This window comes from Strongylocentrotus purpuratus, unplaced genomic scaffold (assembly GCF_000002235.5).
Source record: "Strongylocentrotus purpuratus isolate Spur 01 unplaced genomic scaffold, Spur_5.0 spur5_scaffold_6, whole genome shotgun sequence".
In the NCBI taxonomy this organism is placed as follows: Eukaryota; Metazoa; Echinodermata; class Echinoidea; order Camarodonta; family Strongylocentrotidae; genus Strongylocentrotus; species Strongylocentrotus purpuratus.
Genome location: NW_022145612.1, coordinates 42,987,081 through 43,011,508, shown reverse-complemented (window position 1 = coordinate 43,011,508; position 24,428 = coordinate 42,987,081). Strand labels below are relative to the sequence as shown.

At 34.5% G+C, this 24,428-nt stretch overlaps 1 protein-coding gene across 10 annotated transcripts; it reads left to right on the top strand.

The window, feature by feature from the left end:
- Window positions 1-831: 831 nt before the first annotated feature.
- LOC100891970 lies at window positions 832-23,343 on the top strand. 10 transcript variants are annotated; one of them, XR_004066816.1, is made up of 19 exons: window positions 832-887; window positions 1,613-1,849; window positions 2,029-2,117; window positions 2,633-2,719; window positions 4,050-4,150; window positions 4,504-4,604; window positions 5,432-5,586; window positions 6,962-7,058; window positions 7,486-7,641; window positions 8,131-8,225; window positions 8,928-9,011; window positions 10,262-10,365; window positions 11,331-11,443; window positions 12,044-12,198; window positions 12,663-12,759; window positions 13,613-13,668; window positions 15,199-15,231; window positions 16,860-16,953; window positions 18,899-19,010. XR_004066816.1 is itself a non-coding variant. In XM_031000523.1 (19 exons), the coding sequence occupies exons 2-18, from the start codon at window positions 1,652-1,654 to the stop codon at window positions 16,900-16,902; spliced, it is 1,764 nt and encodes a 587-aa protein (XP_030856383.1). In that variant the 5' UTR covers window positions 832-887; window positions 1,613-1,651; the 3' UTR covers window positions 16,903-16,906; window positions 18,899-19,010. The 10 variants fall into 10 exon arrangements, 9 of the variants coding, with proteins under 9 accessions (XP_030856383.1, XP_030856385.1, XP_030856384.1 ...); XM_031000523.1 differs by having other exon boundaries at window positions 16,860-16,906; XM_031000525.1 differs by lacking the exon at window positions 16,860-16,953 and adding an exon at window positions 16,661-16,705.
- The last annotated feature ends 1,085 nt before the right edge of the window (window positions 23,344-24,428 follow it).

Sequence of the window (24,428 nt, the reverse complement as noted above, 5' to 3'; positions counted from 1 at the left end):
TGAATAAAATCAGTGAAACTTTGAACAAAATCGGACAAGGAATAAAGAAGTTAGAGCTTTTTGAAATGACTAGTCACTATAGAGGGCGATATTCAATTTGATGACATCATCCGTGGACAACTCTCTTAAACTTTACAATAAAAGTGACTTAGTAGTAGTATGAAGGTTTTGGTTCCCTTTAATATTTTAGAGAAAGAAGACGACTCGTACCGTTCTCGACTCTTAATCGGCTTGTCTGAATTTAGCCCCCCCCCCCCCCCTCCCACGTGAAGCGCGCGTGCGGGAGCTTTGACGTTTCATTAAATTATTAAAGAAAGAAGACGATTCGATATATAGTTCCCGACTTCTTTTCCCTTTTTCTTCCTACGTCCTCTTACTTTTGTTCTTCTCTTTCTTTTCTTGGCTGGCGTTTCGTGGGGGCGAACGCCCCCCCCCCCCCCCCCCCCCCACTGGCTACGCGCCAGGACTCGACTATCATAAACTTGCAAAAATGTTCTCGTGACTCTCGAAGCTGAAAGTGAAAGTAGACTATGAGACGAAGGAGGACGGAATGTCCCTTTTTCATCATGCGGGGGGGGGGGGGGGTATTAATACGTAAGTAGGTCTACATGTGCATTACCATTTCACTCATTAACTTGCGGAAGTAAAAAAGAAGTTTTTCTTCGGACAAAAGAGCCACTTGAGCTCAATTGTGTTGTTGTTCCTAATACTCCTTAGTGCATGAACTCGTGAGTACCGCTCCGTACGTTCAATACCAAAGTGAAGGTTCCGTAAGTGATATAGTACATGTGTTCGCCTTTGTATTTTGTTATTCTCTGGCTGGTGCCTGATATCGACGGTTGTTCTGCTGAGACAAAGATCTGGCTCCGCCTTTATACGGCTCGAAGGTGAGTGGTCGGTGGCTGTATTATTGGATCAGTATATACATGTAGGTACACAGATAAATGCTTGACACGCCAAGTTTTATGCCCAGGAATCAAGTACCGGAGCTCTAACTGGTACAGTAATTTGAAATTTGTTTTATAGTCTAGGGGCCTCTACTTTTTCTTTTAGTTTCAGTTTTAGATCTATAGTTAGAGTATATCCTCTTGATTTAATGCACGAAAGTTTGCATATCGAAATATAAACAGACTAATTCATATAACCTTGGAATGATTTTTGGCAACACACTGCAATTTATTACAATGTCAGACAGGATCTATTATAAAGACACTTTAATTTAGATCTATAGTAGTCTGTCTAGATCTAGATCTAAATTATCAAATTATGAAAATCAAATTAGATCGATCTAGGTAAAATATTAGAAATAATTAAAACAAATTGTTTGATTTTTTTTGTGGTCTTTTGTTCATATTACATTAACATCTCTATGTGGAGCTAGATGATCGATAAGCTTCAATTTATCTATTTAAAACTGCATTAATTTTACAGTGCTTTATGTCATCTTTTTGTTCATCACAGAATTAAGAGCTGCCGAAAGGGATTAACAATCCAAGGTTATGGATCGTCTAATGGTTACCTATATAAATGAAGAATAAGTGAATTTGCATCAAGGATATTTTTTAAATTAAGATTAATGTTTATTGATACTTGCAATATTTGCTTTTTTTAGCTATATTCCAGGTACTATAAAACCACAAAGAACCTCAAGATGAAGCTAAGTGGAGTTCTGTTGATGGTACTCTTATTGGGTGTTGGAAGTGATGCTGATATCCAAAAGATACCACAGGATTTCAGGGTGGGAGCTCTCCAAGAGACATCACAAGATTTCAGAGTGGGAGCCTTCAATCTGAGGATCTTTGGACAGAAAAAGATGACTGACACAACTGTTGTGGCTACCATCGTGAGGGCAAGTAAACAATATATACTGGCCCGTATTCTGAAGTCAGGTTTTATAAGTTAAACCTTACTTCAGAATACGGGCCACTGTGTTTTGCAAGGGCGTACCTGCTTTCTACCCTTTAATCCATAGAGACGTATTCAACAAGTATAAGGAATTTCCTAGATTTTTCTTACAATTTTATCCAGATCATTCTGCGCTATGACATCATCTTACTTCAAGAAATCAGGGATAGCGAGGGTACAGCAATTGATGTTCTTCTGAACTTGGTTAACAGGTGTGTACAGTGTCACTCTCAATATATAGCTTGCAAAATACAATGAATAGTGATGTCTTTAAGAGTATCTCTGAAAGATATCTATTTTAAAAATCTTGTTTCATTGTGGTATATGCATGGGGATTTTAGGTGTAGTTGTGTAAATGTTAGTATTTTGCACAAAAGGAATCATTCAAGATATTTTAGATTATAATTTATGTGAAAATAATCAATGACAATGTCCATGCCTTAAAAAGAAATGTAGATCAAGATTTTCCTTTGAAAGTTTAAATGACAAATTTATGATTTATCAACAATAACTATAAAACATGTTTTTATTTCAGGTTTTCGAGCCACAAAACGAATAGCTCTCATGATAAATCAAGCCTGTACTTTAAAGTGGCTGTATGAACTTTCTATATAAGCTTAAATGATATGTATAGGTATTAATATGAACTCAAGGACAAAATACTTTCACTGTACAATTAAGTAGAATGAAACTAATTTTCTTCATTTTAATCACCTTGCACATACAGCGTGGCCAGTAGTGATCCGTATGCCATGGTTATTAGTGAGCGTTTGGGAAGATCGTTTAGCAAGGAGCAGTATGCATATTTTTACAGGTGAGGAGAATCAAATATCAGAGAACAAGTCCAGTCTTTGTGTGGATATATTTGTTGTTAGTATGGTGTGTTGCTTCCTAATGATCATAATGATGAAACATCAATTTTTTGATGATTTTAGCATAAAGTTTGATATGCTTTCACATTTATTTACAATGGTGTGATTTTGTAATCTTATCCTTGGTTACGATTTCAATCAGTAAAAGTTAGTAGAGAGTGGAAAAACTTATTAAGTTATTTATTTATTTCCTTTTAATTTAAGGTGGTAATATGTTTGATAAAAGCAATCTTCAACCGAATTCTTTTAGAGCCAAATTCTTCTGAATATGATGTCAATTTGAGTCAATATAAAGTTGTGTTGTGACATACCTGTGTTTAAAATCGATTATTATTTTTAATAATTAATACTTCAGTCCATTTTCTCCAGTTCTTTATCAATGTAAAGACTGTAATGATTATTACTTAGTTTCATCTGCTGTGCTAAAAAAGTAATTGGTTCATGAGTGTACTCTACATCACTCAATTAATTTAGTAATACCATGAAAAACGCCCCCATAATAAAAATAGATAAAATATAAAAATAAATTAGTCCGAGTGCTTTAACTATTTCCTTGTTCATGAGTGTAATTAATACTTCAGTCCATTTTCTCCAGTTCTTTATCAATGTAAAGACTGTAACGATTAGTACTTAGTTTCATCTGCTGTGCTAAAAAAGTAATTGGTTCATGATTGTACTCTACATCACTCAATTAATTTAGTAATACCATGAAAAACGCCCCCATAATAAAAATAGATAAAATATAAAAATCAATTAGTCCGAGTGCTTTAACTATTTCCTTGCTCATGAGTGTAATTAATACTTCAGTCCATTTTCTCCAGTTCTTTATCAATGTAAAGACTGTAACGATTAGTACTTATAGTTTCATCTGCTGTGCTAAAAAAGTAATTGGTTCATGATTGTACTCTACATCACTCAATTAATTTAGTAATACCATGAAAAACGCCCCCATAATAAAAATAAATTAGTCCAAGTGCTTTAACTATTTCCTTGCTCTTGAGTGTAATTAATACTTCAGTCCATTTTCTCCAGTTCTTTATCAATGTAAAGACTGTAACGATTAGTACTTATAGTTTCATCTGCTGTGCTAAAAAAGTAATTGGTTCATGATTGTACTCTACATCACTCAATTAATTTAGTAATACCATGAAAAACGCCCCCATAATAAAAATAGATAAAATATAAAAATAAATTAGTCCAAGTGCTTTAACTATTTCCTTGCTCATGAGTGTATTTTCTGGTGTTCATGTACAAATTTCTCATAAATTTCAGGAGTAGCAAGGCACGCTTGGTGAAGGATTACGTATACAAAGACCCAGGGGACAGATTTGAGAGAGAGCCTTATATCGCTGTTTTTGAGTCTAGTTATACTGGTATGTATATGAATTGTGAAAAGTGAAGAAAGTGATTCAGTTGAATGTTATAGATACATGTATTATGTAAATTGAGAAACTTACAATGGTAGAGTTATAAATAAATAAGTAATAAATAAATGAATAAATAATTAAATAAATTAACAAAATATATAAGTTTTAAGTCTTTTGTGTTTTTCTTAAGAATAAAAGTTGGACTAGTGGAATTTTAAGTAATTTTAGTGTAAATATTCTTGCAGTCTTTTGTCGCATTCTCTAGTAACATAAACCAGGAAAAACCAATTATACCCCAAAAATGATAAAGGGATAATGTGCTATTAATGTGCTATTGTACTATTGTTCATTGCTATCAGCTGTATCTCCATTTGCCATTGTTGGGATCCACACTAAACCCGCAGACGCTTGGGAAGAAATAAGTCTTTTGGTTGAGGTTGACAAAGAGCTGGGAGTGGAGGTATGTACTATGTTAACATTCAAAAGATGTGCAGTGTTCCGTATTCTGACACAAAAGACAAATATTTGTTTTGGTTTCAGCACTTTATGAAAGGTGTTTTTTTTTGTTAGAGCTACATGAATTTGCACTGTCCCACTTGAGATATTGCCTGAACTTGTGGAGAACAATGTTAAAGTTTTATTGGATTTTTAGTTTCCATTTCATGTGGAATGCATTTAAAGAGGATTGATAAAGACAAGTGCTTGTAAGTTTTAGTAAAACATATTATGTCTATAGATTTGTATATTTGTGCATTGTGGTGTTATTTTAACTTTATACTCATGGGAAGATTTTAACATTATATATATCAGTGGATATTTAGTAATGGTGGTGTTGATGCTTATATAGGCAAAAAAGGTGGTCAGAGTGGATGTAGGAATAGATTTCTACAGGACGTAATTCTTGATGTTAGATCATCCAAACTTAACCCTATATACTCAGAACCTGGATAGACTTTGTTTCTGTGATGCTTGCTCCATACTTGATTTCCTACTCTGCATTACTGACTTCAACTAACTATACTGAACCCTTATCCTAAACGTAAACCTAATCTAAATGAAAATTGCAACCTTAAACCTATATCTTTGATAAAATAGGGTCTGCTCGCTATTTATAAGGACCGCTATTTATAAAAGACCGCTATTCATTTTGTTACGCATTATTGATAGCGGTCCTAATGAATAGTGGTCCTTATGGATAGCGCGAGCTTGACCCAATAAAATAACCCCTTGCAAGTGTCAGCTACATGTAGGTCACCAAGACTTTATGACCCTGGTTTCCCCGTATAGGATGTAGTCTTTGCCGGAGACTTCAACGCTGACTGTAGTTACGTACCCAACTATCGATGGGAGCAGGTGCCCCTTCGTACCGACCCTCGTTATAAATGGCTTATAGAAGATGATGTGGACACTACCGTTTCAAACACAGATTGCTCCTATGACAGGTAAAACTCAACTATTTTGGCAGTGATCCTTTTTATACTAGAGATATGATGTGCCATTGCTCCCATCTCGTGTGTATATCATGCTAGAGTTGATAAGACAAACACAGCTTAAATTAATTTTGCTAGAATTTTAGAATAAAGATCAGATTCAGAGGTCATACCAAGTGGGCCAGGTGAATTAACCCACCATGAAATTCTGCTATTATACCAAATTTGTTTTGCTTAAATTAATTTTGCTAGAATTCCAGAATAAAGATCAGATTCAGAGGTCATACCAACTGGGCCAGGCCACCATGAAATTCTGCTATTATACCAAATTTGTTTTGCTTAAATTAATTTTGCTAGAATTCTAGAATAAAGATCAGATTCAGAGGTCATACCAACTGGGCCAGGTGAATTAACCCACCATGACATTCTGCTATTATACCAAACACAATGAACAAGCCCAGGGTCGCAGTTCAGTGGGGTTTGAATAATTTTTGTCGCATTTGTAGTACAATGACCGTCCTTGGTTGTATAGAAAAACGTATTATTTGGTGAGAGTTCAAAAGGCTTTTAATGCTCTATTGGTTCCTATCAAATTATATGATCTGAGGCAAAAGTTGCAAAGTGATTAACATTTCCTGACACACAGAAGTTCAGTTTACTGCTATAATTCATGCATAATTGAGTACAGTATAATAGACTTGCTTGCATCAATGCATCAGTAATTCATAAAAGACCCCCCCCCCCCCCCCCTCACCAGAAACTCTTAACAATATCACCAGGTGAAATGAATTAGCATTATAGCAATATAATTAAGCTCCACAGTTTATCATTCTTGTTTTGGTTGATGAAATATTAAAGAAGACACACTAATGTAAGAACATAAATTTTCATTTTATCAAAAAGCACATCTCTTTTTTTCAAAATGGCAGACTTAATCATCCCTCAAATAAATGAATTACTTTGTAGCCTTTAAAGGCATCATTTAACAATGTTAAATCTGAGATGCATGGCCTTACATGTTATCAGTGGCTGTGATATGGTGTAATATTGAAGCCCTAAAAAAATTGCGCTTCAAAATGATCATGAAGTACCTCAGGAAAAAAAAAATCTCTGAAGGACCGGTTTTACCATACTCATTTCCCCCAATAGACTGTAGTGTAATAAAAACCGTTAGGAAAATGTTTTTTTAATTTCGATTTCAATCATAAATATCTTGATAATCAGACAGGCAATCGGCTTGTGATAGTCGTGGGATTCCTGACTGACCGAAAGGTTTATAATTATAATTGCAGCATCAGCTAAATCCAGGATTTTGTTTCGGAATCTGAGGCAATGTTACCGAGTCACTTTAAAGGTACCATGCATCCATGATGATGTCTATTTTCAGGTTTGTGATAGCTGGTGCTGGTATGGAATCATCTGTTCTCCCATGTTCTGCTGCAGTCTTCAAATTTGATACGGAATATGATCTGACACAAGAGGAGGTATACTACTTTGGTCTTATATATATATATATATATATATATATATATATATATATATATGGTTCTTAAACTCCACCCTTAAAATAGGTCTTATCTAATTCAGTCAGTAAACTAGACATTTCCTGCGTGTATTGCTAACATTTTTGGAAAGCCCTATTTTAATACTTTCATTTATAACTGTTGTAACATTATGGGACAAGAAATGCCTCCACAAGCTTGCAGGTACTATTTTTGTAAACTTTCCCAAATGGAAATAGTCTTCTGTGTGTTATTTCATAGTATAGCCTCTCTCAGAAATCATGTGAATCATTTACTTGAAGATCATGAAATGCTCATTGTTTTCTGCCAACAAGGTCATCAATGTCATACATATTCAAGTGTATACATACAATGGATCTCTATGATAATGCTGTATCTATCTATACAGGCTTTGGACGTTAGTGATCACTACCCAATAGAGTTCACCATGTTACCCCCTAAGTTTAAGCACAGCATACCCTCACTGAGCATTGCAGCCTTCAATATCCAAATCTTTGGAGAAACCAAGTCCGGTAAGGACGATGTCATGGACATCCTAGCTAAGGTAAGTTTGAATAATACCAGTGTCTGAGCTAAGATAATGACTATCCATAACAAAACAGTGATAGGACTGGCCCCCTCCCCTCCTCTCCTTTTAATGCATCACCTGCAAGAACAAGGTAAGTAGTCGCTGACATTAGTCGGTGGCTTAGAACTGAATCACCCCCAAAGTTGTCTCCATAACAGTCCCGTCTACCCTTTACCCCATTAAGTCCAGTGCAAGATTGAGGCCAGTTGTAGGGTATAAGCCTCATCAGACCACCTTTTGATACTCTGTGTGATTTCATAATAGATGAATGTCTTGGGGGTAATTATGGACTGTTTATGGTCTGATAGATGATCCAAGAAAACAGATTACAAGGTGAAAATAGAGAACAAATTACAGGTGGAAATTACAGAATGAAGATCGTACAAGAATAACAAGATGGATAGAAATTTAATTTAGAAGTCTTATGTTCAGTCTTGCACTGTCTTTCTTTCTCCTTCTCCATAGATTATGAATCGCTATGACTTAGTCTTGATCCAGGAGATTCGTGACTCCAGGGAAAATGAACCTGCCGTAAAGGAGCTCCAAGATTTGGTGAACAGGTACGTAACAGCAATACTCCATTTAAATGTTTTTTGTTGTTTTCCATTTCCATTTTTTGTTAATTCTACCATAGTTGACTTGTTGTTGAGCGATCTAAATTTTTGGCTATTTTATAAATAAAAAAATATTTGTAAACTGTTGCACATTACACATTCAAATTATTTAAGAATATGATTCAAATATGCCCTGATAATGATGGGCAATTCCTTAATATCCCACCGAGTTTTCTACTAGATATATATAGATTTGCTAATCAAAGGGACCGATCGCCTAAAGAATTTGTGCACAGACAGTATGTATCATCCCCCTACAACTGCACATGGCATTCTATGGTTTAATGGCTTATTTATCAGGAGAATGAAGAAAATAAAAAAAATAACATAAAATACCTTGGGCAGGGAACCCAAGCCCAACCTTGGTTCTGTGAATATACCCTTGAAGAAAGTGTGTATGGGTGTGGCAATAATGGTCTTTTCATCAATCACTTTTCATTGTATCAAGTGTACTTTGATACAATATCTATTTACAGAAGTAATATTAGAAGCTCATAATTGAATGTAGAATAGCGACAAGAAACCTGGAACATTTAGTAAAAAGAATGTTTTTTGGTGATTTAATGATTGGGTAATTATTTTTTTAAATGTCATCCTGCTACCACATGATGCTGACTTTTATCTGTTTTATCTTGATGATTAATGCAGGAAAAATCCAGATCCATTTCAGTACGTGATTAGTGAGCGTCTTGGCAGAACATCAAGTAAGGAGCAGTATGCCTACTTTTACAGGTATGATCTGATTCATTCATACCACCCAATAGTACATTTCTGTGATAATACAAACAGTGAATTGCCGTTTGGTCTACATCCATTTCGTCTACTTATCATTTGGTCTAATGACCAATTAGGCTAATAGTCATTTTGTCCAATTTCCATATGGTCTAAACCCATTTATTCTATTGCTCGTCTAATTCCCAGTTTGTTTAATGCTAATATTGGTCTACCATCCATGAGGTCTAATAATCATTTGAAATAATCATTTGATGATTATTATCATGGAGGATTAAATTAGTATTATACCATAATTATAGACAGTAGACAAAATGGGCATTCAACAAACTGGGAATTAGACCGGCTATAAATTAGACTAAATAAGCAATAGACCAAATGGGCAATAAACCATACAAACCCATCAGTGGGTTTGCAAATTAAGATATCAAGTTTAAGGAATAAAAACAACAAAAAGTTGCATGTATGCTAGTCACGTTTACTAAAGCATGATGTTGAAGGTATTTTTTTTTTCTTTCAATTTTTGGACATCAAGGGTTGAACAATGAAAAATTAAAACCCTTACAAAGTACCTTTCAGTATCATGAATTTCTCCTTTCATCTCTGGTATAAAGAATAGCAACATAAATTGAATGTTAATTATTACATTCATGTTATTAATTTTGTAGGTATACGTACAAAACGGACCTATACTACATCAGAGACCTTGTCATTATTGAGAGTCTTTGCAGTAGTAGGGAATATCTATCTGGCGTATTCTGTACTGTGTACCATTGATCATTTGGAGACAAATCCCCTTTATTTTTAAATCAGGCTTTAAAGATAAACTTGAGTTCTGGTAAAAAGATAAAACGAATTCTCACAGTATATCAAACGAAACTTACACTGAATGTTCAAGATTACAAATGAATGTCAATTTTGGTAGGAAATGTATACTGGCTGAGTAATGAGCATAGAAAGATAGGAAATCAAGGTAAGTAGCCCTGACACAATATGTGTAGTCCCATATACATCTTTCTGTGTACAGTGCTTGTTACTGTACCAATTAGACTGGGCCAATTTTATTATGATTTTGATGACACCAGAGTCTTGCAGTACACACCAATACTTACATGCTACATGATCAACTTTTTCTGATCCATTCCACACCTTTTCTTTCACAATGCAATCGCATGACCAGAACTCAACTTTATCTTTAATTGTCACTGAATCCTCTGAATAATTTCATATTCTATCTATGTGATAAACAGACCCAGCAAGCTGGAGCTCATTACAAGCTATGTGTTTGAAGAAACACAAGGAGATTACTTCCAGAGGGAGCCCTTCATCGCTCATTTTAAATCCCCAACAACATGTAAGTTTGGCTGCGTATCATTTCATTTGATTTACACGTAGTGCATAAACATGGACTGAATATTTATGGGTGAAGAAATGGGCCCTGGGTGGATACAATCCCCCCCCCCCCCCCACCATATTCCACCCCCTGGTTGTTTCTCACTCTCTCTCTGTCTCACTCTAACCCACTTTTTATATGTATGGCTTAATTAAGACATGGAGAAAAAAAAAATTAAGTTAAGATTTGTTATTCTTGTATCCGCAAAACATCACATCATGATTTCACAATTTTGAAAATGAATTCTAGATATTTGAAAATATGAACACAGAAAATTGTGCTTGGCTTTTTGAAATGTTATGTGATTTGATTGAATGCAGCATTTGTATTCAATGGTTCATCCTTCCACTATTTTTGTTGAAGGGGGGGGGGGGGGAGGGAGGCATCTCTCATTCATCTCTCATTTTGTCTTCAGCTCAAATAATATATCAGTGGGTTTTAATCAAACATTTATTCTTGCCCTGAATGTTTCTAAGCAAAGGATTATGATTATCAGCATCGCCTCCCTATTAAATTGGTTGAGAAAAATATGTTCATGTTTAAAATCAATCAAAATCTCATCATTGAGAAATAATTGCACTGAAATTATGGTCATTGTAGGACGTCGCCTGCTTATGCAGGATTGGTCGCTGATGTGACGTAATAAAAATATTGTTAAATTTACTGGCAATTTGCCAGTAATGGCAAAGTGCTTGTATCCCAGATCCTGAGAATTGCTTTTAATTTATGTTAAGCAGTTGACACAACAATCGTAATTATGCAAGCTTCCTGGTTTTAGTGATAAATTATTCGCCATGCTTTTAATTTTCAATGAATGTCTACTTTTAAATCACTTTTAATCACCCCGGTATACTTTAAATTGCCTTTGCCTCTGCTATTACCTTATCATTTTTTTTTGTTTATCTCTCCCGTATAAACATGCTTAGATGTGAAAGAGTTTATAATTGGTGGTATCCACACACAGCCTGATGAAGCAGTGGCAGAGATAGACAACCTGGTAGATGTGTACAATGCCATCCAACAGAAGTTTGATGTGGAGGTAAGCTGTTTTCTTTTAAGAAGATTATAACCTTTCTTACATGCTTTATTCAATTCATGTAACTTTTTCATCATTATCATATTTAATTGTCAACAAACTGCCCTTCAATTTAAGAAAATACATATAGAATAATGAAAAAAAGAGATTTTCCTTCACTTGAGTAAGTTGAGTTTGAATTCAAACTCAAGTTACATGTGCAGGTGTGTTTGTGAGAATCTGTAAACTATTTCCTTCTCTCAAAGCCAGCAAACATTTTTATGATTTTCATAATTATTCTCGGGAAGGTGTCGGTCTTGTTTTAAATAATTTATATTCAAACAATAAAGTTAGAGGTGTTTTTTGTGCTAATAGACTTCACAGTCAGTAGATGCATTTATATGTTTCATATTATTTTTACATTTATAACCATTGTTACCACTCTACTACGATTCACACTGTATATGCTATTATATGAAACCAATATTTCATTCAACCATATTCTCAAGGAGGTTATCTAAATGCTAATATATCTACCTATATGATAAGCACTGTATTTCAAGTTTATCATTTTATATGATAATTAAATGCCAACCAAATTTATTCTTTTTGTTTCAATCATAGAACATCATCTTCACAGGAGACTTTAATGCTGACTGCACATATGTTTCTAAGAGAAGATGGTCTGATATTCGTCTGAAGTCTGATTCTCGTTTCTGCTGGCTCATTAACAATGATGTTGATACTACTGTCAAGGGAACTGATTGTGCTTATGACAGGTGAGTTTTTTGTTAGTTGCAGCTTCAAATCTATTTCCCCCCTGCTTCCCAGGTAGTTCATTTTTATTTTATTTTCTTTTACAGTCATAAAAAAGATGTATAGCATATCAGTATATTTTCAAGAGCAACAAAATAAAAGGAAATTTCATAGCACTATTTGACAATTTTCGAAGAACAAAACATCCTTTTCTCTATTCAGGGATATTTTTTCTGAGCAGTTCCAGAATGAATATCTATAGTGTATTTTACATGGTAAAATATCTGAAGAGATAATTACCAACAATTGTTATATTACTTTTCTTAGAAACTGCTAGACATTTGTATACTTCAGAAGATGTCTCCTTCTTGAATAAACATGTGGGGCATTATATATGACCTCTCAAAGAATATTTGATACACCGTATGTGATTTAAATTCTGTCATTCATGGCATCTGCCTTTGTTTGTTTCCATGGTATTTTTCAGGTTTGTGATTGCAGGCAATGAGATAAAGGAAGGAATCGTACCCTACTCAGCTACAGTGTTCCGTTTCGATCTGGAGTATAATCTCAGCGAGACAGAGGTAAATCCCCTCATTCTAACTAAGGTCTCATGAGGTCATGGGCAAGTTTGAAGTTTTGGGACATTTTGCGTACAACCGGTTTGTTTACTGCCCAATTGGTCTATTCCCATATGGTCTACACCCAGTCTGTCTACCATCCACATGGTCTAATAATCATTCGGGCTATTGACCATTTAGGCTTATAGTCATTTGGTCTAATTTCCATTTGAACTAATCTCCAATTAGTCTACTTCTCATTTGGTCTATTACTCATTTAGTCTAATTCTCAGTTGGTCTAATGGTAATGTATTCTAACTATCTGTATGGTCTAAAAATAATTTGATCATAAATAATAATCATCCTCCAATGATTATTAGACCTTAAATGTAGACCATATGGGAATAGCCTAATTGGGTAGTATACAACTGGTTGTAGACCAAAGAGCAATTCACCATTTTGAGTCCCATTTGTTAACAAGTAGTATGGAATTGTGAACATAAATTTGAATCATGAGGATCATTTTACTTGAGGTTTGGTTTTATCCAAACTCAATAGGGCGATCATCATCGGGTAGATCCAACACTTAAATCTTAGGATCTAGCATATGGGACAAAGTACCATGGACATGAAGTCATATACTCTACCAGAGTTATAACACTGGACATCAACTGCTGCACCAAGTTTGCAATTTAATCACACACTGTCAGTTGGGATCATATCATGCACGGCATAAATCGCTCTGAATTTTTCCACAATCCTCTTGTTCCTCCCGTTGCAAGTTTGGACAACTGATTGGAAACAAAAAGGCAAGCTCCATTTTATTCTAAAGAATCTAATAACTGACAAATGTTATGATTTGTGTATTTTTTTTCAGGCTGCTCTTGTGAGTGACCATTACCCAATAGAGCTGCACTTGAGAACATTGACCGAGTAAGTAACTTCACATCTTATTAACCTGTTGACTCCTGGAACCCGGTGGCTACTGTATTAAGCCTATGGGAATGAATGAATTCAGAAGTCTAAGGGTTAACTGACGTATAATCTGTTGAGATCCAGAGGTGCTAAATTTACTTTATGTTAACGTGTAAAGGTTAACCCCATTATGATTCTCGGCGAATGATATATTTATGTATTTCTTCTACTGAATTTATAAAAAGAAAATCATTGCAAGTGCACATAATTTCCTACGGTTCTACAACAGATGTTCTAAAAAAATTGCTCTGAGGTCAATTTCTAACACTAACCAAACTCCTAAATTCAATCCTTAACCGTATCTAGCTCGGGCTATTTTTTAGGTCGACAACTTCTGATTTTCAAAGCTCTTAATAGATTTCGGGTTTTCAGAGAGCTGATACTGTTCTGACAGACAATAAAGTAGCATATAACTGATATTATTGTAATCTACAGCTCTTAACCTTTCTGTTGACATATAACTCATCTATTTCATTTTTCACTTCAACATGGTCTTTAAACCCTAAAAATATATAGCCCATTTGCAGCCTTGATTACTAAACCAATTAGTGCTGTAGTCAAACGTTTGACTGTCCGGTATCCGACCGCCCATGGCGGATTCCGGTTTCAATTGGACGGTTTCGTTTTCCCGTTTTTTTTTTTGTTTTTTTTTTAAGTTTCGATTTATGCCCCTCCACCTGGAACTATGCCTGGCAATGTCTCCCAGCTCAGTAATCTGTGTGTTGACTCACCACTCCGAAACTAGAACAACACTCCAATTTGTCTGTCATCTTGGTTTGAAAATAATCTTTGTAATTGATCTCAATATGTAGTTTATAATAATAATTCATCCAATTTTTACACAAGGCGTACCACAAGGTTCTATCCTAGGTCCTCTACTGTTTTTAATTTACATTAATGATCTTACACATTCTTCTAAAAACGATTACTATTATTTGTGACAAGTTCACAAGCACAAATCGGCACCTTCAACTGCACCTCGCGGTTAAATGAAAGTCCTGCCCGCTTTTTCACATGGACCTGGCTTGCTGCCGACAGAGTCGGCCACAAAAAAAAAAAAAAAAAAAAAAAAATTTGTTTTTTGTTTTTTGTTTAAAATCGTTTAACCAAAAACCGTCCGGTTTTGACTGGCGGTTAAACGGAATTGGAGATATCCATGATGTTACAGCTACAAACGAGAGTAAATGTGTTGGATCACGCTTCATAGATCAGAAAATATCTTTTGTCTTTATTTGATTAAAATAATATTCATCAAATTATTAAACAATCCATACACAAACCACTTTTAGCTGAATCAGTTGAAACACCTGCAGACATCATTAACATCAGTATCCTTTAAAAGGTACGTCTCACAATATTTTGCTCATTTCATATGATTTGGATGCAAGACTTACATGATGCAATTCAGATTTTTATAAAGTTGTGATAATGTTTCATTTCATAATTCTCTTTCACTTTGTCCCAAATTTCTTCTCCATGCACCATCAGTGAGAATGAGTTTCGTAAAGCAGAAATACTGAGGTATGAACTCTTACATCATGTATATAGTGAATTGTGTATGGAACAAAGATAATGGAGGATCAAGAGTTGTTAGTTGAATGAGCCATTAACTTTATGGCATTGCTTGGCAACCCTATTTTATTGAAGACTTGGCCCAATAAATTGTCTGGCCAGCTATTGGAAGCAATGATAAGTTTTAAGTTGGATTAATATTAAAACCATAAAAAGCATGGTGAATTTGTGATATTGGCTATTGTACATTTCTCACTCACTCTCTGTCTGTCTGTCTGTCTGTCCTTCTCTCTCTCTCTCTCTCTCTCTCTCTCTCTTTCTCTCTCTTTTCTCCTTTGCTCCCTTTCTATTGTTATCTCTTTCTCTCTCTTTCTCTTTTGCTCCCTTTCTTTTGCTATCTCTTTCTCTTTCTCTCTTTCTCTCTTTCTCTCTTTCTCTCTTTCTCTCTTTCTCTCTTTCTCTCTTTTCTCTCTTTCTCTCTTTCTCTCTTTCTCTCACTTTTTCTTTCTTCCCCCATCTCTTCTGGCATTCTCTCTACAATGAGCTTAAAATAATCATGAACAAATTGGATCTTACAGTTGATAGTTCATAATTATATCACAAAGTTGTGTAGCTTATTTTCATTTTAATTGAATGATTTTTCATTTGAAAGTCCGTACAACTTAAGAATATTTAATGGAAATTGTATTGACACCTTGCTCAAGAAGGTAGCCATGACATGTCAAGATTAAAGGTAATACAATGTTTTGGTATGGGGCCATGAATTTAGTTCAATTGAACATATTGGAAGCATATGCGAACCTACAATATTCAGTGATCGTTGTCGCAGTTGAAATCGAGTCTTAAGTTATGAAATTGTAAATAATAAACTCTTTGTGTTGTATAGCTCCCTCTCAAGGTCAACATATTAGTTAAGCTATAAAACAATGTTTCTTGACTAAAATCGACCGATTAGCTATTCCCGTTTGGAAATTATATATCACAACTACATATTCTGAGATTTTCATGGTCGCAGCTACCATTGTACGGCCATAGGCGCTATTTGGAAGTTATCAAAATTTACCGGGAGCACCAGTAAATTGTTATATTCCATTTTTCTCAAAAGCAGAAGTGTTTTAGAGGCTAAATTTTCTAGTACTTGTAATACATCCACAGGGGCATCCAAATGTATCAAAATTGCAAAGAATCACTATCCACACAATTTTCAAAATTTCCCAAAACTTTGTATTACCTTTAAGTATTTTAATGCAATTTAGCAAAGCTATATCATCAATAGCCTGCAAGAGGGCTGTAAGAGCTATGCATGGCAGTAGTGCCCTTCTTGCAGACAGGCAATGATAGATAGATGCCATCTTGTTGATCTAACTTTCCATCATTCTTGCTGTAGTGTATTTTTACAAATGTTTTTTCCGCTTATTTTTGTTTAATGCTTACGAAGGAAAAACGAGTTATAAAAGACATCATTTTTTTGGGAAGATGGAGAGTAAGTAAACTGTGTAGTAGATAGCAGTGGGAGAGCCTGCTTGCTTGCTTTTGTGTACGAACCTTAGTCATCCTTGTGCATTATCACTCCTTTTACCTGTTTTGTGCTTTCGTTATTGAAATTGCATACTTTGTTCGTTTTTTCTTTACTGTAGGAGATTGTTTGATCTACTCCAAGTTGAGCTGAAGACCAATTAATTAGGTGGTATAACACCCAAATATTGATTACAATTGGTCAATGCAAAAATGGTGAAAAATTATCTGCACATTTATTTGGAATATTGTATATTACTTGCAGTAGATGCTGTTTCAAATTTGCACTGTGAATAAGTTTTTCTGGTTGATGCACAGCGCACTGCATCGTCTTTCTGAAGTTAGAGCTGAAAAACACTAGATTCTTTAATTTTGTGTCATACCATCTTCAAAATCTTTTTTATCTGCATCTATTCAGCTGAAATTTATGTTTACTTGAGGGTCTTAAGCAGCACTTTTCCTTCTTTCCTCTTATTTTCATGTTGCATTGTTTGTGATATATTTGACTTGTCTTGATGTTAGCAATGAATGTAATTTTTTGATAAATTCAGAGTGGTGCATATTCTTACTACTAATACTGTGTTCTACATTTGTGCTTATAATGTGATTTATTGCCTACATGTACGTACTTGCTTCATGTGTTTGTGGACGTTCTGTCCATCTCTCTCTTCTCTTCCATTTATGCCTTTTATGTGTGTTTGTTGGCGGGGGCAGGGGGGGGCGCACCTTCTCACTGCCGATGATTATTCATGCATCGCGTTTCAATTCATTGGCAGGTCCGTGGTAATGGTCGTTTGCTGTCCCATACGTTACAAATTGTTAGCAGAGTTACAGACACAAATTGACATAAAATGTATCATGCTATTACATATGCAGTCTGCTCCCAGCTCTTGTAGAGCTGTCAGCTTAGTACAGCCCTAAGATATACTGTACTAAAATCATAGATTCGGTTAGTAACGTATAGGACAAAATAGCTTGGAATTGCTCTTGTATCAACTGACGGTAACCCATTTTGTATCGAGCGTATGTAACTAAAAACTAACTTTTTGTTTGTATCGTATTGCCATATAGCTCCCATTCATTTATCATTTTCATAATTAGTTTCTAACATTTGTCATTAAATGTTCACCTGCTGTTAACTGTGCCTGAGTATGTTCTAAACATGGTCGATGCAAAAAATACTGGGCAGATGCAAGCACTGTTAATTCATTATATTAATGAAAGTAAATTATTGAATAAATTTATACCTGTATACAAAAATAGAATGGCATGGTGCTTTGCTGGTTGATATGTAACTTTGATGAACATTATGAGCAAATACATTCCATCTATAACATTGCATGTATTTTGTTAGACTGCATAATTGGTATGCGTCTGCAATTATGGAGAAGAAAGAAAGCAAAAAAATCAACAGTTTTAATAATTTACCCAAAACGATATTTCATGATTATTTTTTACAAATCTGCAGAAATCATTGATCATCATAATTGTTAATAAGTTAACCTCTAAATTACATGTTCAATTCAAATTCAATTCAATTCAAAGTTTATTCAACACTCTTCATAAAAACATTAAAAACATACAAATACAGAATGGAGTTATAAATTAAAAAAAACACAAGAAAGTGATAACAAATACAATGGCAATTTATAAGAGCATTTGGGATAGGCAGAAAGGAGGGAAGTTCCTTATATAAAAGCCTACCGCTAAAACACACATACAGGAAAACAAGAACAAAAGAACAGAACAAAAAACAAAGAACATATTAAAACTTACTATCATGCACGATCAGAGTATAAACAAAATAATATGTACAGTCAAACCTGCTTTAGTCACCACCTGTCTACAAGGACCACCTGTCTACAGAGACCACATTTTTGTTTCCCTTGAAAATGGTTTCTCATTGAAACATGTACTATAGGCACCTGTCTACAAAGACCACCTATCTATAAGACCACTTTTCTTGTCTCCCTTAGGTGGGTTTTATAGACAGGTTTCACTGTACTTTACTTTTCAATGCTTTGACACTAGATGGCAGTCTTGATGTTTAGGTGGTGAAGAAAGTATCCAATGCCCATAAAGGAATTGAATCTTAGACCAAGTGATTGGAGAATTGCCCTGGAGGGTTTAGTAAATATATGTTATATCTTTTCTTTCTCAGTTCTGCAGGACAGGGAGCTCATCACAATATGACAAGGGGATTCATCATGGTCCAGGCAATGACTGCCATAAGCTTATTATTTCTACAACGTAGCTGATACAAAGAAATCAGCTCCATATTTTCATTTTTTTTTATTTCTTGTGTGTAATTTTATAGTAAATGTCTTGTAGAAGTGCAAAATATGCATTAACATTTGATAATTTGATTTGATTTGATTTGATTTGATGAGGTTTATTGATGAAGAATCAAATTCACAGCTAAAAACTGACACATCTTGAGTTTACAAATAAAACTGCAACATATGAAAGACATGTGAATAGTATAATGTAAAATAGGCAAAAATGAAATGAATACATTCAGTAATTCAATTGATATTGTAAAGGGAATAAAAAGACGATTAGAAAGAAGAAAATAAGGAGGAGAAAACAAAGGACAATAGTGATAAAATAAAAAGAAAGAAAGAAGAAGAAAGTCCGGTTAGTAGTAAAATAAGAGTTTACAGTTGATGTTAATAATATCAGTAATTAAATGCAGTACTGGTATACATTTAGAATTCCAATAATGGAGTTGTTTCTGACCAGCATAACATCATGTAGATAACTTTCGATTAATGCAGTAGCCTTGTCAATATAACATTTGAAGGATTTATGTAGCGTATAGAGACAGGGTGCTATATTGTAATTATTCATATTGTTAAGAATAATGGTTCTATGCAAGTATTTCAGATTGCTATGTTATTAAAAACTGTAAGACAAAAGTTAATAAGTGCATACAAGAAGAAGGTTCAACAGTAATATATTTTTTCTCAGGTTTTATAATTTCTCAAGAGGGTTTATATTTTTTCAACAGGTACAGTTATACACCTTGTTTATCCTATTTTTAGCAAAGCTGAAAATTTGGTCTGAAATAAAACTGCAATTCATGTCTATAGCACTAATAACTTTTATAAGTACAAGAAATATGTATTTTGTGAAAATAGTTATGTTGCAATACAATTGTTTACTGGTACATGTATATTTTAATTATGCTACAACAACTGCAATTATAGCTGTCATAGAATTTAAAGTTGTTACAAGTCAAAACTTTTATTTAAAAATTATATGAAGAACTGTGTTTATATGATTTCAAATGGAATCTTATCTTGACCAATGGCTCTGAGGCTTGCATGTGAAACAGGCTATTACACAGTGAAAGAGGCTATTACACAGTGGATTAAATACCCATTGTTATATTTTTAGTGGGAGAGGGATTTGTCTCAAGCCCCATGTTTGGAAACATTGTGAGAGCATATTGATGCCTGGCAATGCTGTCATAAGAAGAAGTCTGTTAAAGTTGCTTTTGATGTACTGTACTTAATTGTCATATATGTTCTGGTGGTGATGCGAGAGGCATTAGTTTTCATAAGCTGTCTGTACATCTGTGTAATTTTATTTTAATTACCAAGACGTTTTATAGTTATGCATCAGTAGGTAGTACAATAGGCAGTACAATAGGGGGATAAACTGATCAGTCATTGGTGACGTGGAGATACAGATCTTGAGTTTGTGATTCTATAGGTTTTGTATGCTCACACTATTCTAAAAACAATACTGGCCCAGTTTCTTTCAAAACCAGTATGCAATATATAGGAAGAGTATTTTTTTTGTGTTAAGCAAATATCTGACAGGATTATTTCATATTTCTATGCACTTAAAAACCTTACACTTCTTATCCCAAGTCAAATGTTCAAGCGTCTGGACTACCACCCCCCCCCCCTTCATATCACAGATGGGTGATTGGGATACAATGTTTATTTGTGGCATCATGTCATTATGTCAATGTTTGTAGGTAAATTAGAACATAATATGAAGGTCCTGTCATATTCCACCTACAAGAACCATTCCCCCATTTAATATATCAGAATGTGATCAGAACTAGATTAATTTGGAAAAGTGCAAGCTTGCATGAAAGTGGGTAATTACGTATTTAAAGACCTTTGTACTATGGAGACCCCCCCCCCCCCCCCCACCACCACCACCACCACCACCACCACCACCACCACCACCACTATCCCTCCTCCCACATACCCTATATTGTACAAGCTCATACACTGCTTTCATCTCTAGGCTAGGAGAATGAATTCCATATATTTGTTCTCTATTTTTTGGTAAATGTTTGTACTCGCACTACCACAGGAATAGATTCTAGGTAATGTTTATATATATATATGTCTTATTTCATATTCTTTTCAGATATTTAATCCATGGTGCTTTCTCCAAGACTTCTAAGATTATGTATGTGGTATAGTGACTGGAGTCTTGCTTAATCAGACTTCACTTTTAACGTAGTACTCATTTCTCTCAGGTGTCATTCTGTACACTATATGCATTGTTTGGGATCAGCATTATTCTTTTATCTTTTTTTCAGGGAATATCATCATGTGTGTGGTATAATCTTTTAGTTTTTGTCTTTCACTCAAATCCATCTATTGGCCTCTATGAAAATGTTGTCTTTCAGTACTTACTACAGCGTTATCAGCTACATACATATGATATTTTATGATTTCCTGTCCATTTTAACATATTTTTTTCTCATTCAAATTCATCTTTGTGTATTTCAGTTTCGCCCTAGAAATCTGGGGTTGTGCAAATGTCATAAGTTAATCTAGTCATTTTTCTTTCAAATTCGTCTATGTGTAATCAATTTCGAGAGAGTTTCATTCAAATTTGGTGCATACACAAGACCTTAAAACGAAGGAGTTACGAATTTGAATGACGCTTTGACGAATCGATTGGAAACTGATGAAATTGATTCTGACGAAATTGTTTGCAAAATGAATAAATTGATTGGACAAGGTGAGAAGAAGAAAAAAACAATTTTCAAAGATGAAATTAACTGAGATGTGCAAAATTAGAAAGTTTGGTAACGGCATTGAATGAAAAAATGTGTTAAAATGGACATGGAAACAATAGTCTAGTGTCGTCAGCTGTATTAATATCATTGAAAATGAACTTTTCTGCAGGTCATGTCAACTCAGTCTTTCTTATTGGCCTGTAGCTAATAGACTATGCAGGAAAATAGAGTACGTACCAAGGCAAATTTAATGAAATTACAATGAAACAATATATGTATAACTATGTGAACAGGAAACATAGGATCAAACTCATCTATCATATGATACAACTTAAATTGCATCCCTAAACTGAAAGTGATTCAAAAATAGAGTATACTAACCTACCAATACGAATTTAATGCAATTACAATGAAACAATATATTTATTACTATGTGAACAGGAAACATAGCATCAAACTGTAATATCATATAATATAACTTAAATTACTAAACTAAAATTGAATTAATGGTATAAAATAAATCATGTGTTTACAATCTTTCGCTTTGTTGAATTTGTGAAAAGTATGTTATGATTTTAAAGACACTCGGCAGGTGTGTATATAATGTATGATGTTGCTTTATGTGTTTATTGTATTCTTTTTTTTACTTGTACTCCATACAATTTTCTATTTGTGTTTGTGTGTGTTAGTTATATGACTACTATGTCATTTGTTTATGTGTATTAGGTGATAACTTCTTGTGGGATGATTCCATTATGTCTTGGTGTATGTATTTGTGATAATTGTAGACAAGTTTCGTGAAGTATTATTATGTCGTGTCAACATTGTCAGTGGCAGTCTTGAATAATGAAGTGAATTCCTAACTGATTTGATTCTACGTTACATGAAATGTTTTCGGGAGCTATTTACTCATCTTATACATTTGAATTCTTTTGTTTTATGCATAGTTGGTATGACGTTGTTAGATGTGGATGTATCGGTTCATGTAATAAGTAAATCTTGAATTAAATCGTGAAGAGAGTCAGAAGAAAAACAATATGTACTGAATTTTTAGCTCAACAAAAACTCATCATAGATCGACTATGAAAGAAGAATAATTCTATATCGGGTATTTAAATGTGTACAGTACTATTATTAATGATGTATTTTCAAGCTATAAGTTGACCAAAGTGCCCTCTCCCATTCCATCTCGTGATGTCAACTAAGTCTTTCTTATTGGTCCGTAGCTTATAGGCTATGCAATTTTTAATGTGATACCATGATTATTTCATACGAAGGATAGAATGCCATGGGTCTTTGAAACAGTACATTATGCAATGCACCTACAGTAAACAACTAAATTGTTAATTTCCTAGTTTGTAAATTTGATGTTTTTTGTGTTTTTCCGCAACTCAAGGATAAAAGATGGACTGGTTTAATTACAGGACCTTTGTTGAATACTTTTAGATGTAAGCTTCAATATGTCACATGCTCAGATCAAATCAAAGTTTGGCAAGAGTATGAATAATTTGGTTGTTAAACTGTATGTAACAGTAACTCTATTGTAATGGATGTCATGTGGATGAAATCTGCCATAAGAATATGTAATAAAACTTCAATTTACGATACAAAGACGAACTGTTACTTTTGTATGTAAGTTTCCTTGTTGAAAATGCGGTTTGTTACAGTAAAACAAATGTAATGGGCCTTTTAAAGCGTATATTATCATGGAGATATAAGATCGATCTTATATCTCCATGATATTATGATGGAGAAAATGTCGAACGGTTTTTGGAAAGGATGATACAAACAGTAGCTATACGGTAACGTTAGAGACATAAGATAAATCGTACTCAAAGTTGGGTATTTGGGTGGGTGTTCTTTTGGTGTGTAAGTAATTTTGAGATTTTTTCTTTATAATTATGAAATACATAATTTGCCATAGCGCGTTTTTTCTAAATGAAAGTCCTTTTTTAAAGGAGTAAGTAGCCATAGTAATACATATAGAATTGGTACAATGAAAAACAGAGGTTAGTTGATAACCATATTCGCTATGATTTTATCGAAAATAAGCGATTCTTGATATATTGGTCTCGGCTAGCTAAAGCGCAGGCATTTAAAGTAGGGCAATGTACGTTGTCCACCTCCTGCATGGCTAAATGCACACCGGGCTCCCTTATAATCGCTTAAATACTTTCTACTCCATTAACCACACCTAAAATAAAGAAATAATTCTTCCTTCAACAGTTTTCTCCTCCCTGTCGATCCTGATGAATAATTGATAACTAGTCGTTTTGTCATAACTTTTTGAGAGACCCTCCCCGAAGATATTCCTTTATGTTCTCACCACCACGCGACAAAGAGCGCTCTGCATGAGGTGGCCTTGTGATGTTATTGACTTCACCCCCATCGTGTTAATACCCCCACCTTCCTCCACTACCTCCTCCCCCTTCCCCTCTCCCCACCCCTCTCTCTCTCTCTTCCATCTCTCTCCTTTCCATCTCTCCTTCCCTTCCTCTGTCACCCTCCCTCTTCCCTTCCTTCCATCCATGCATGCCTCCTCCATTTCCCCTTTTACATATAGTTACGTTTCCCCTTGATTATTTTTTGACGGCGGAGTGCCCCCCTCCCCGTTGCTACGCCATACGAAATTCATCTCTTGAAAATAGGATGGTTCTGTTTCCTCGAACTCGACTATCGTGAATTATGAGCCTCCGAT

Bases quoted from the DNA above. Each gene is read 5' to 3' on its own strand.
- LOC100891970 (XM_031000520.1), top strand. From the start codon at position 1,652: ATGAAGCTAAGTGGAGTTCTGTTGATGGTACTCTTATTGGGTGTTGGA. The intron at 1,850-2,028 runs GCAAGTAAACAA...AATTTTATCCAG, and splicing joins TTGTGGCTACCATCGTGAGG to ATCATTCTGCGCTATGACAT. The intron at 15,232-18,898 runs GTATGAACTCTT...TTTCTTTCTCAG, and splicing joins CGTAAAGCAGAAATACTGAG to TTCTGCAGGACAGGGAGCTC.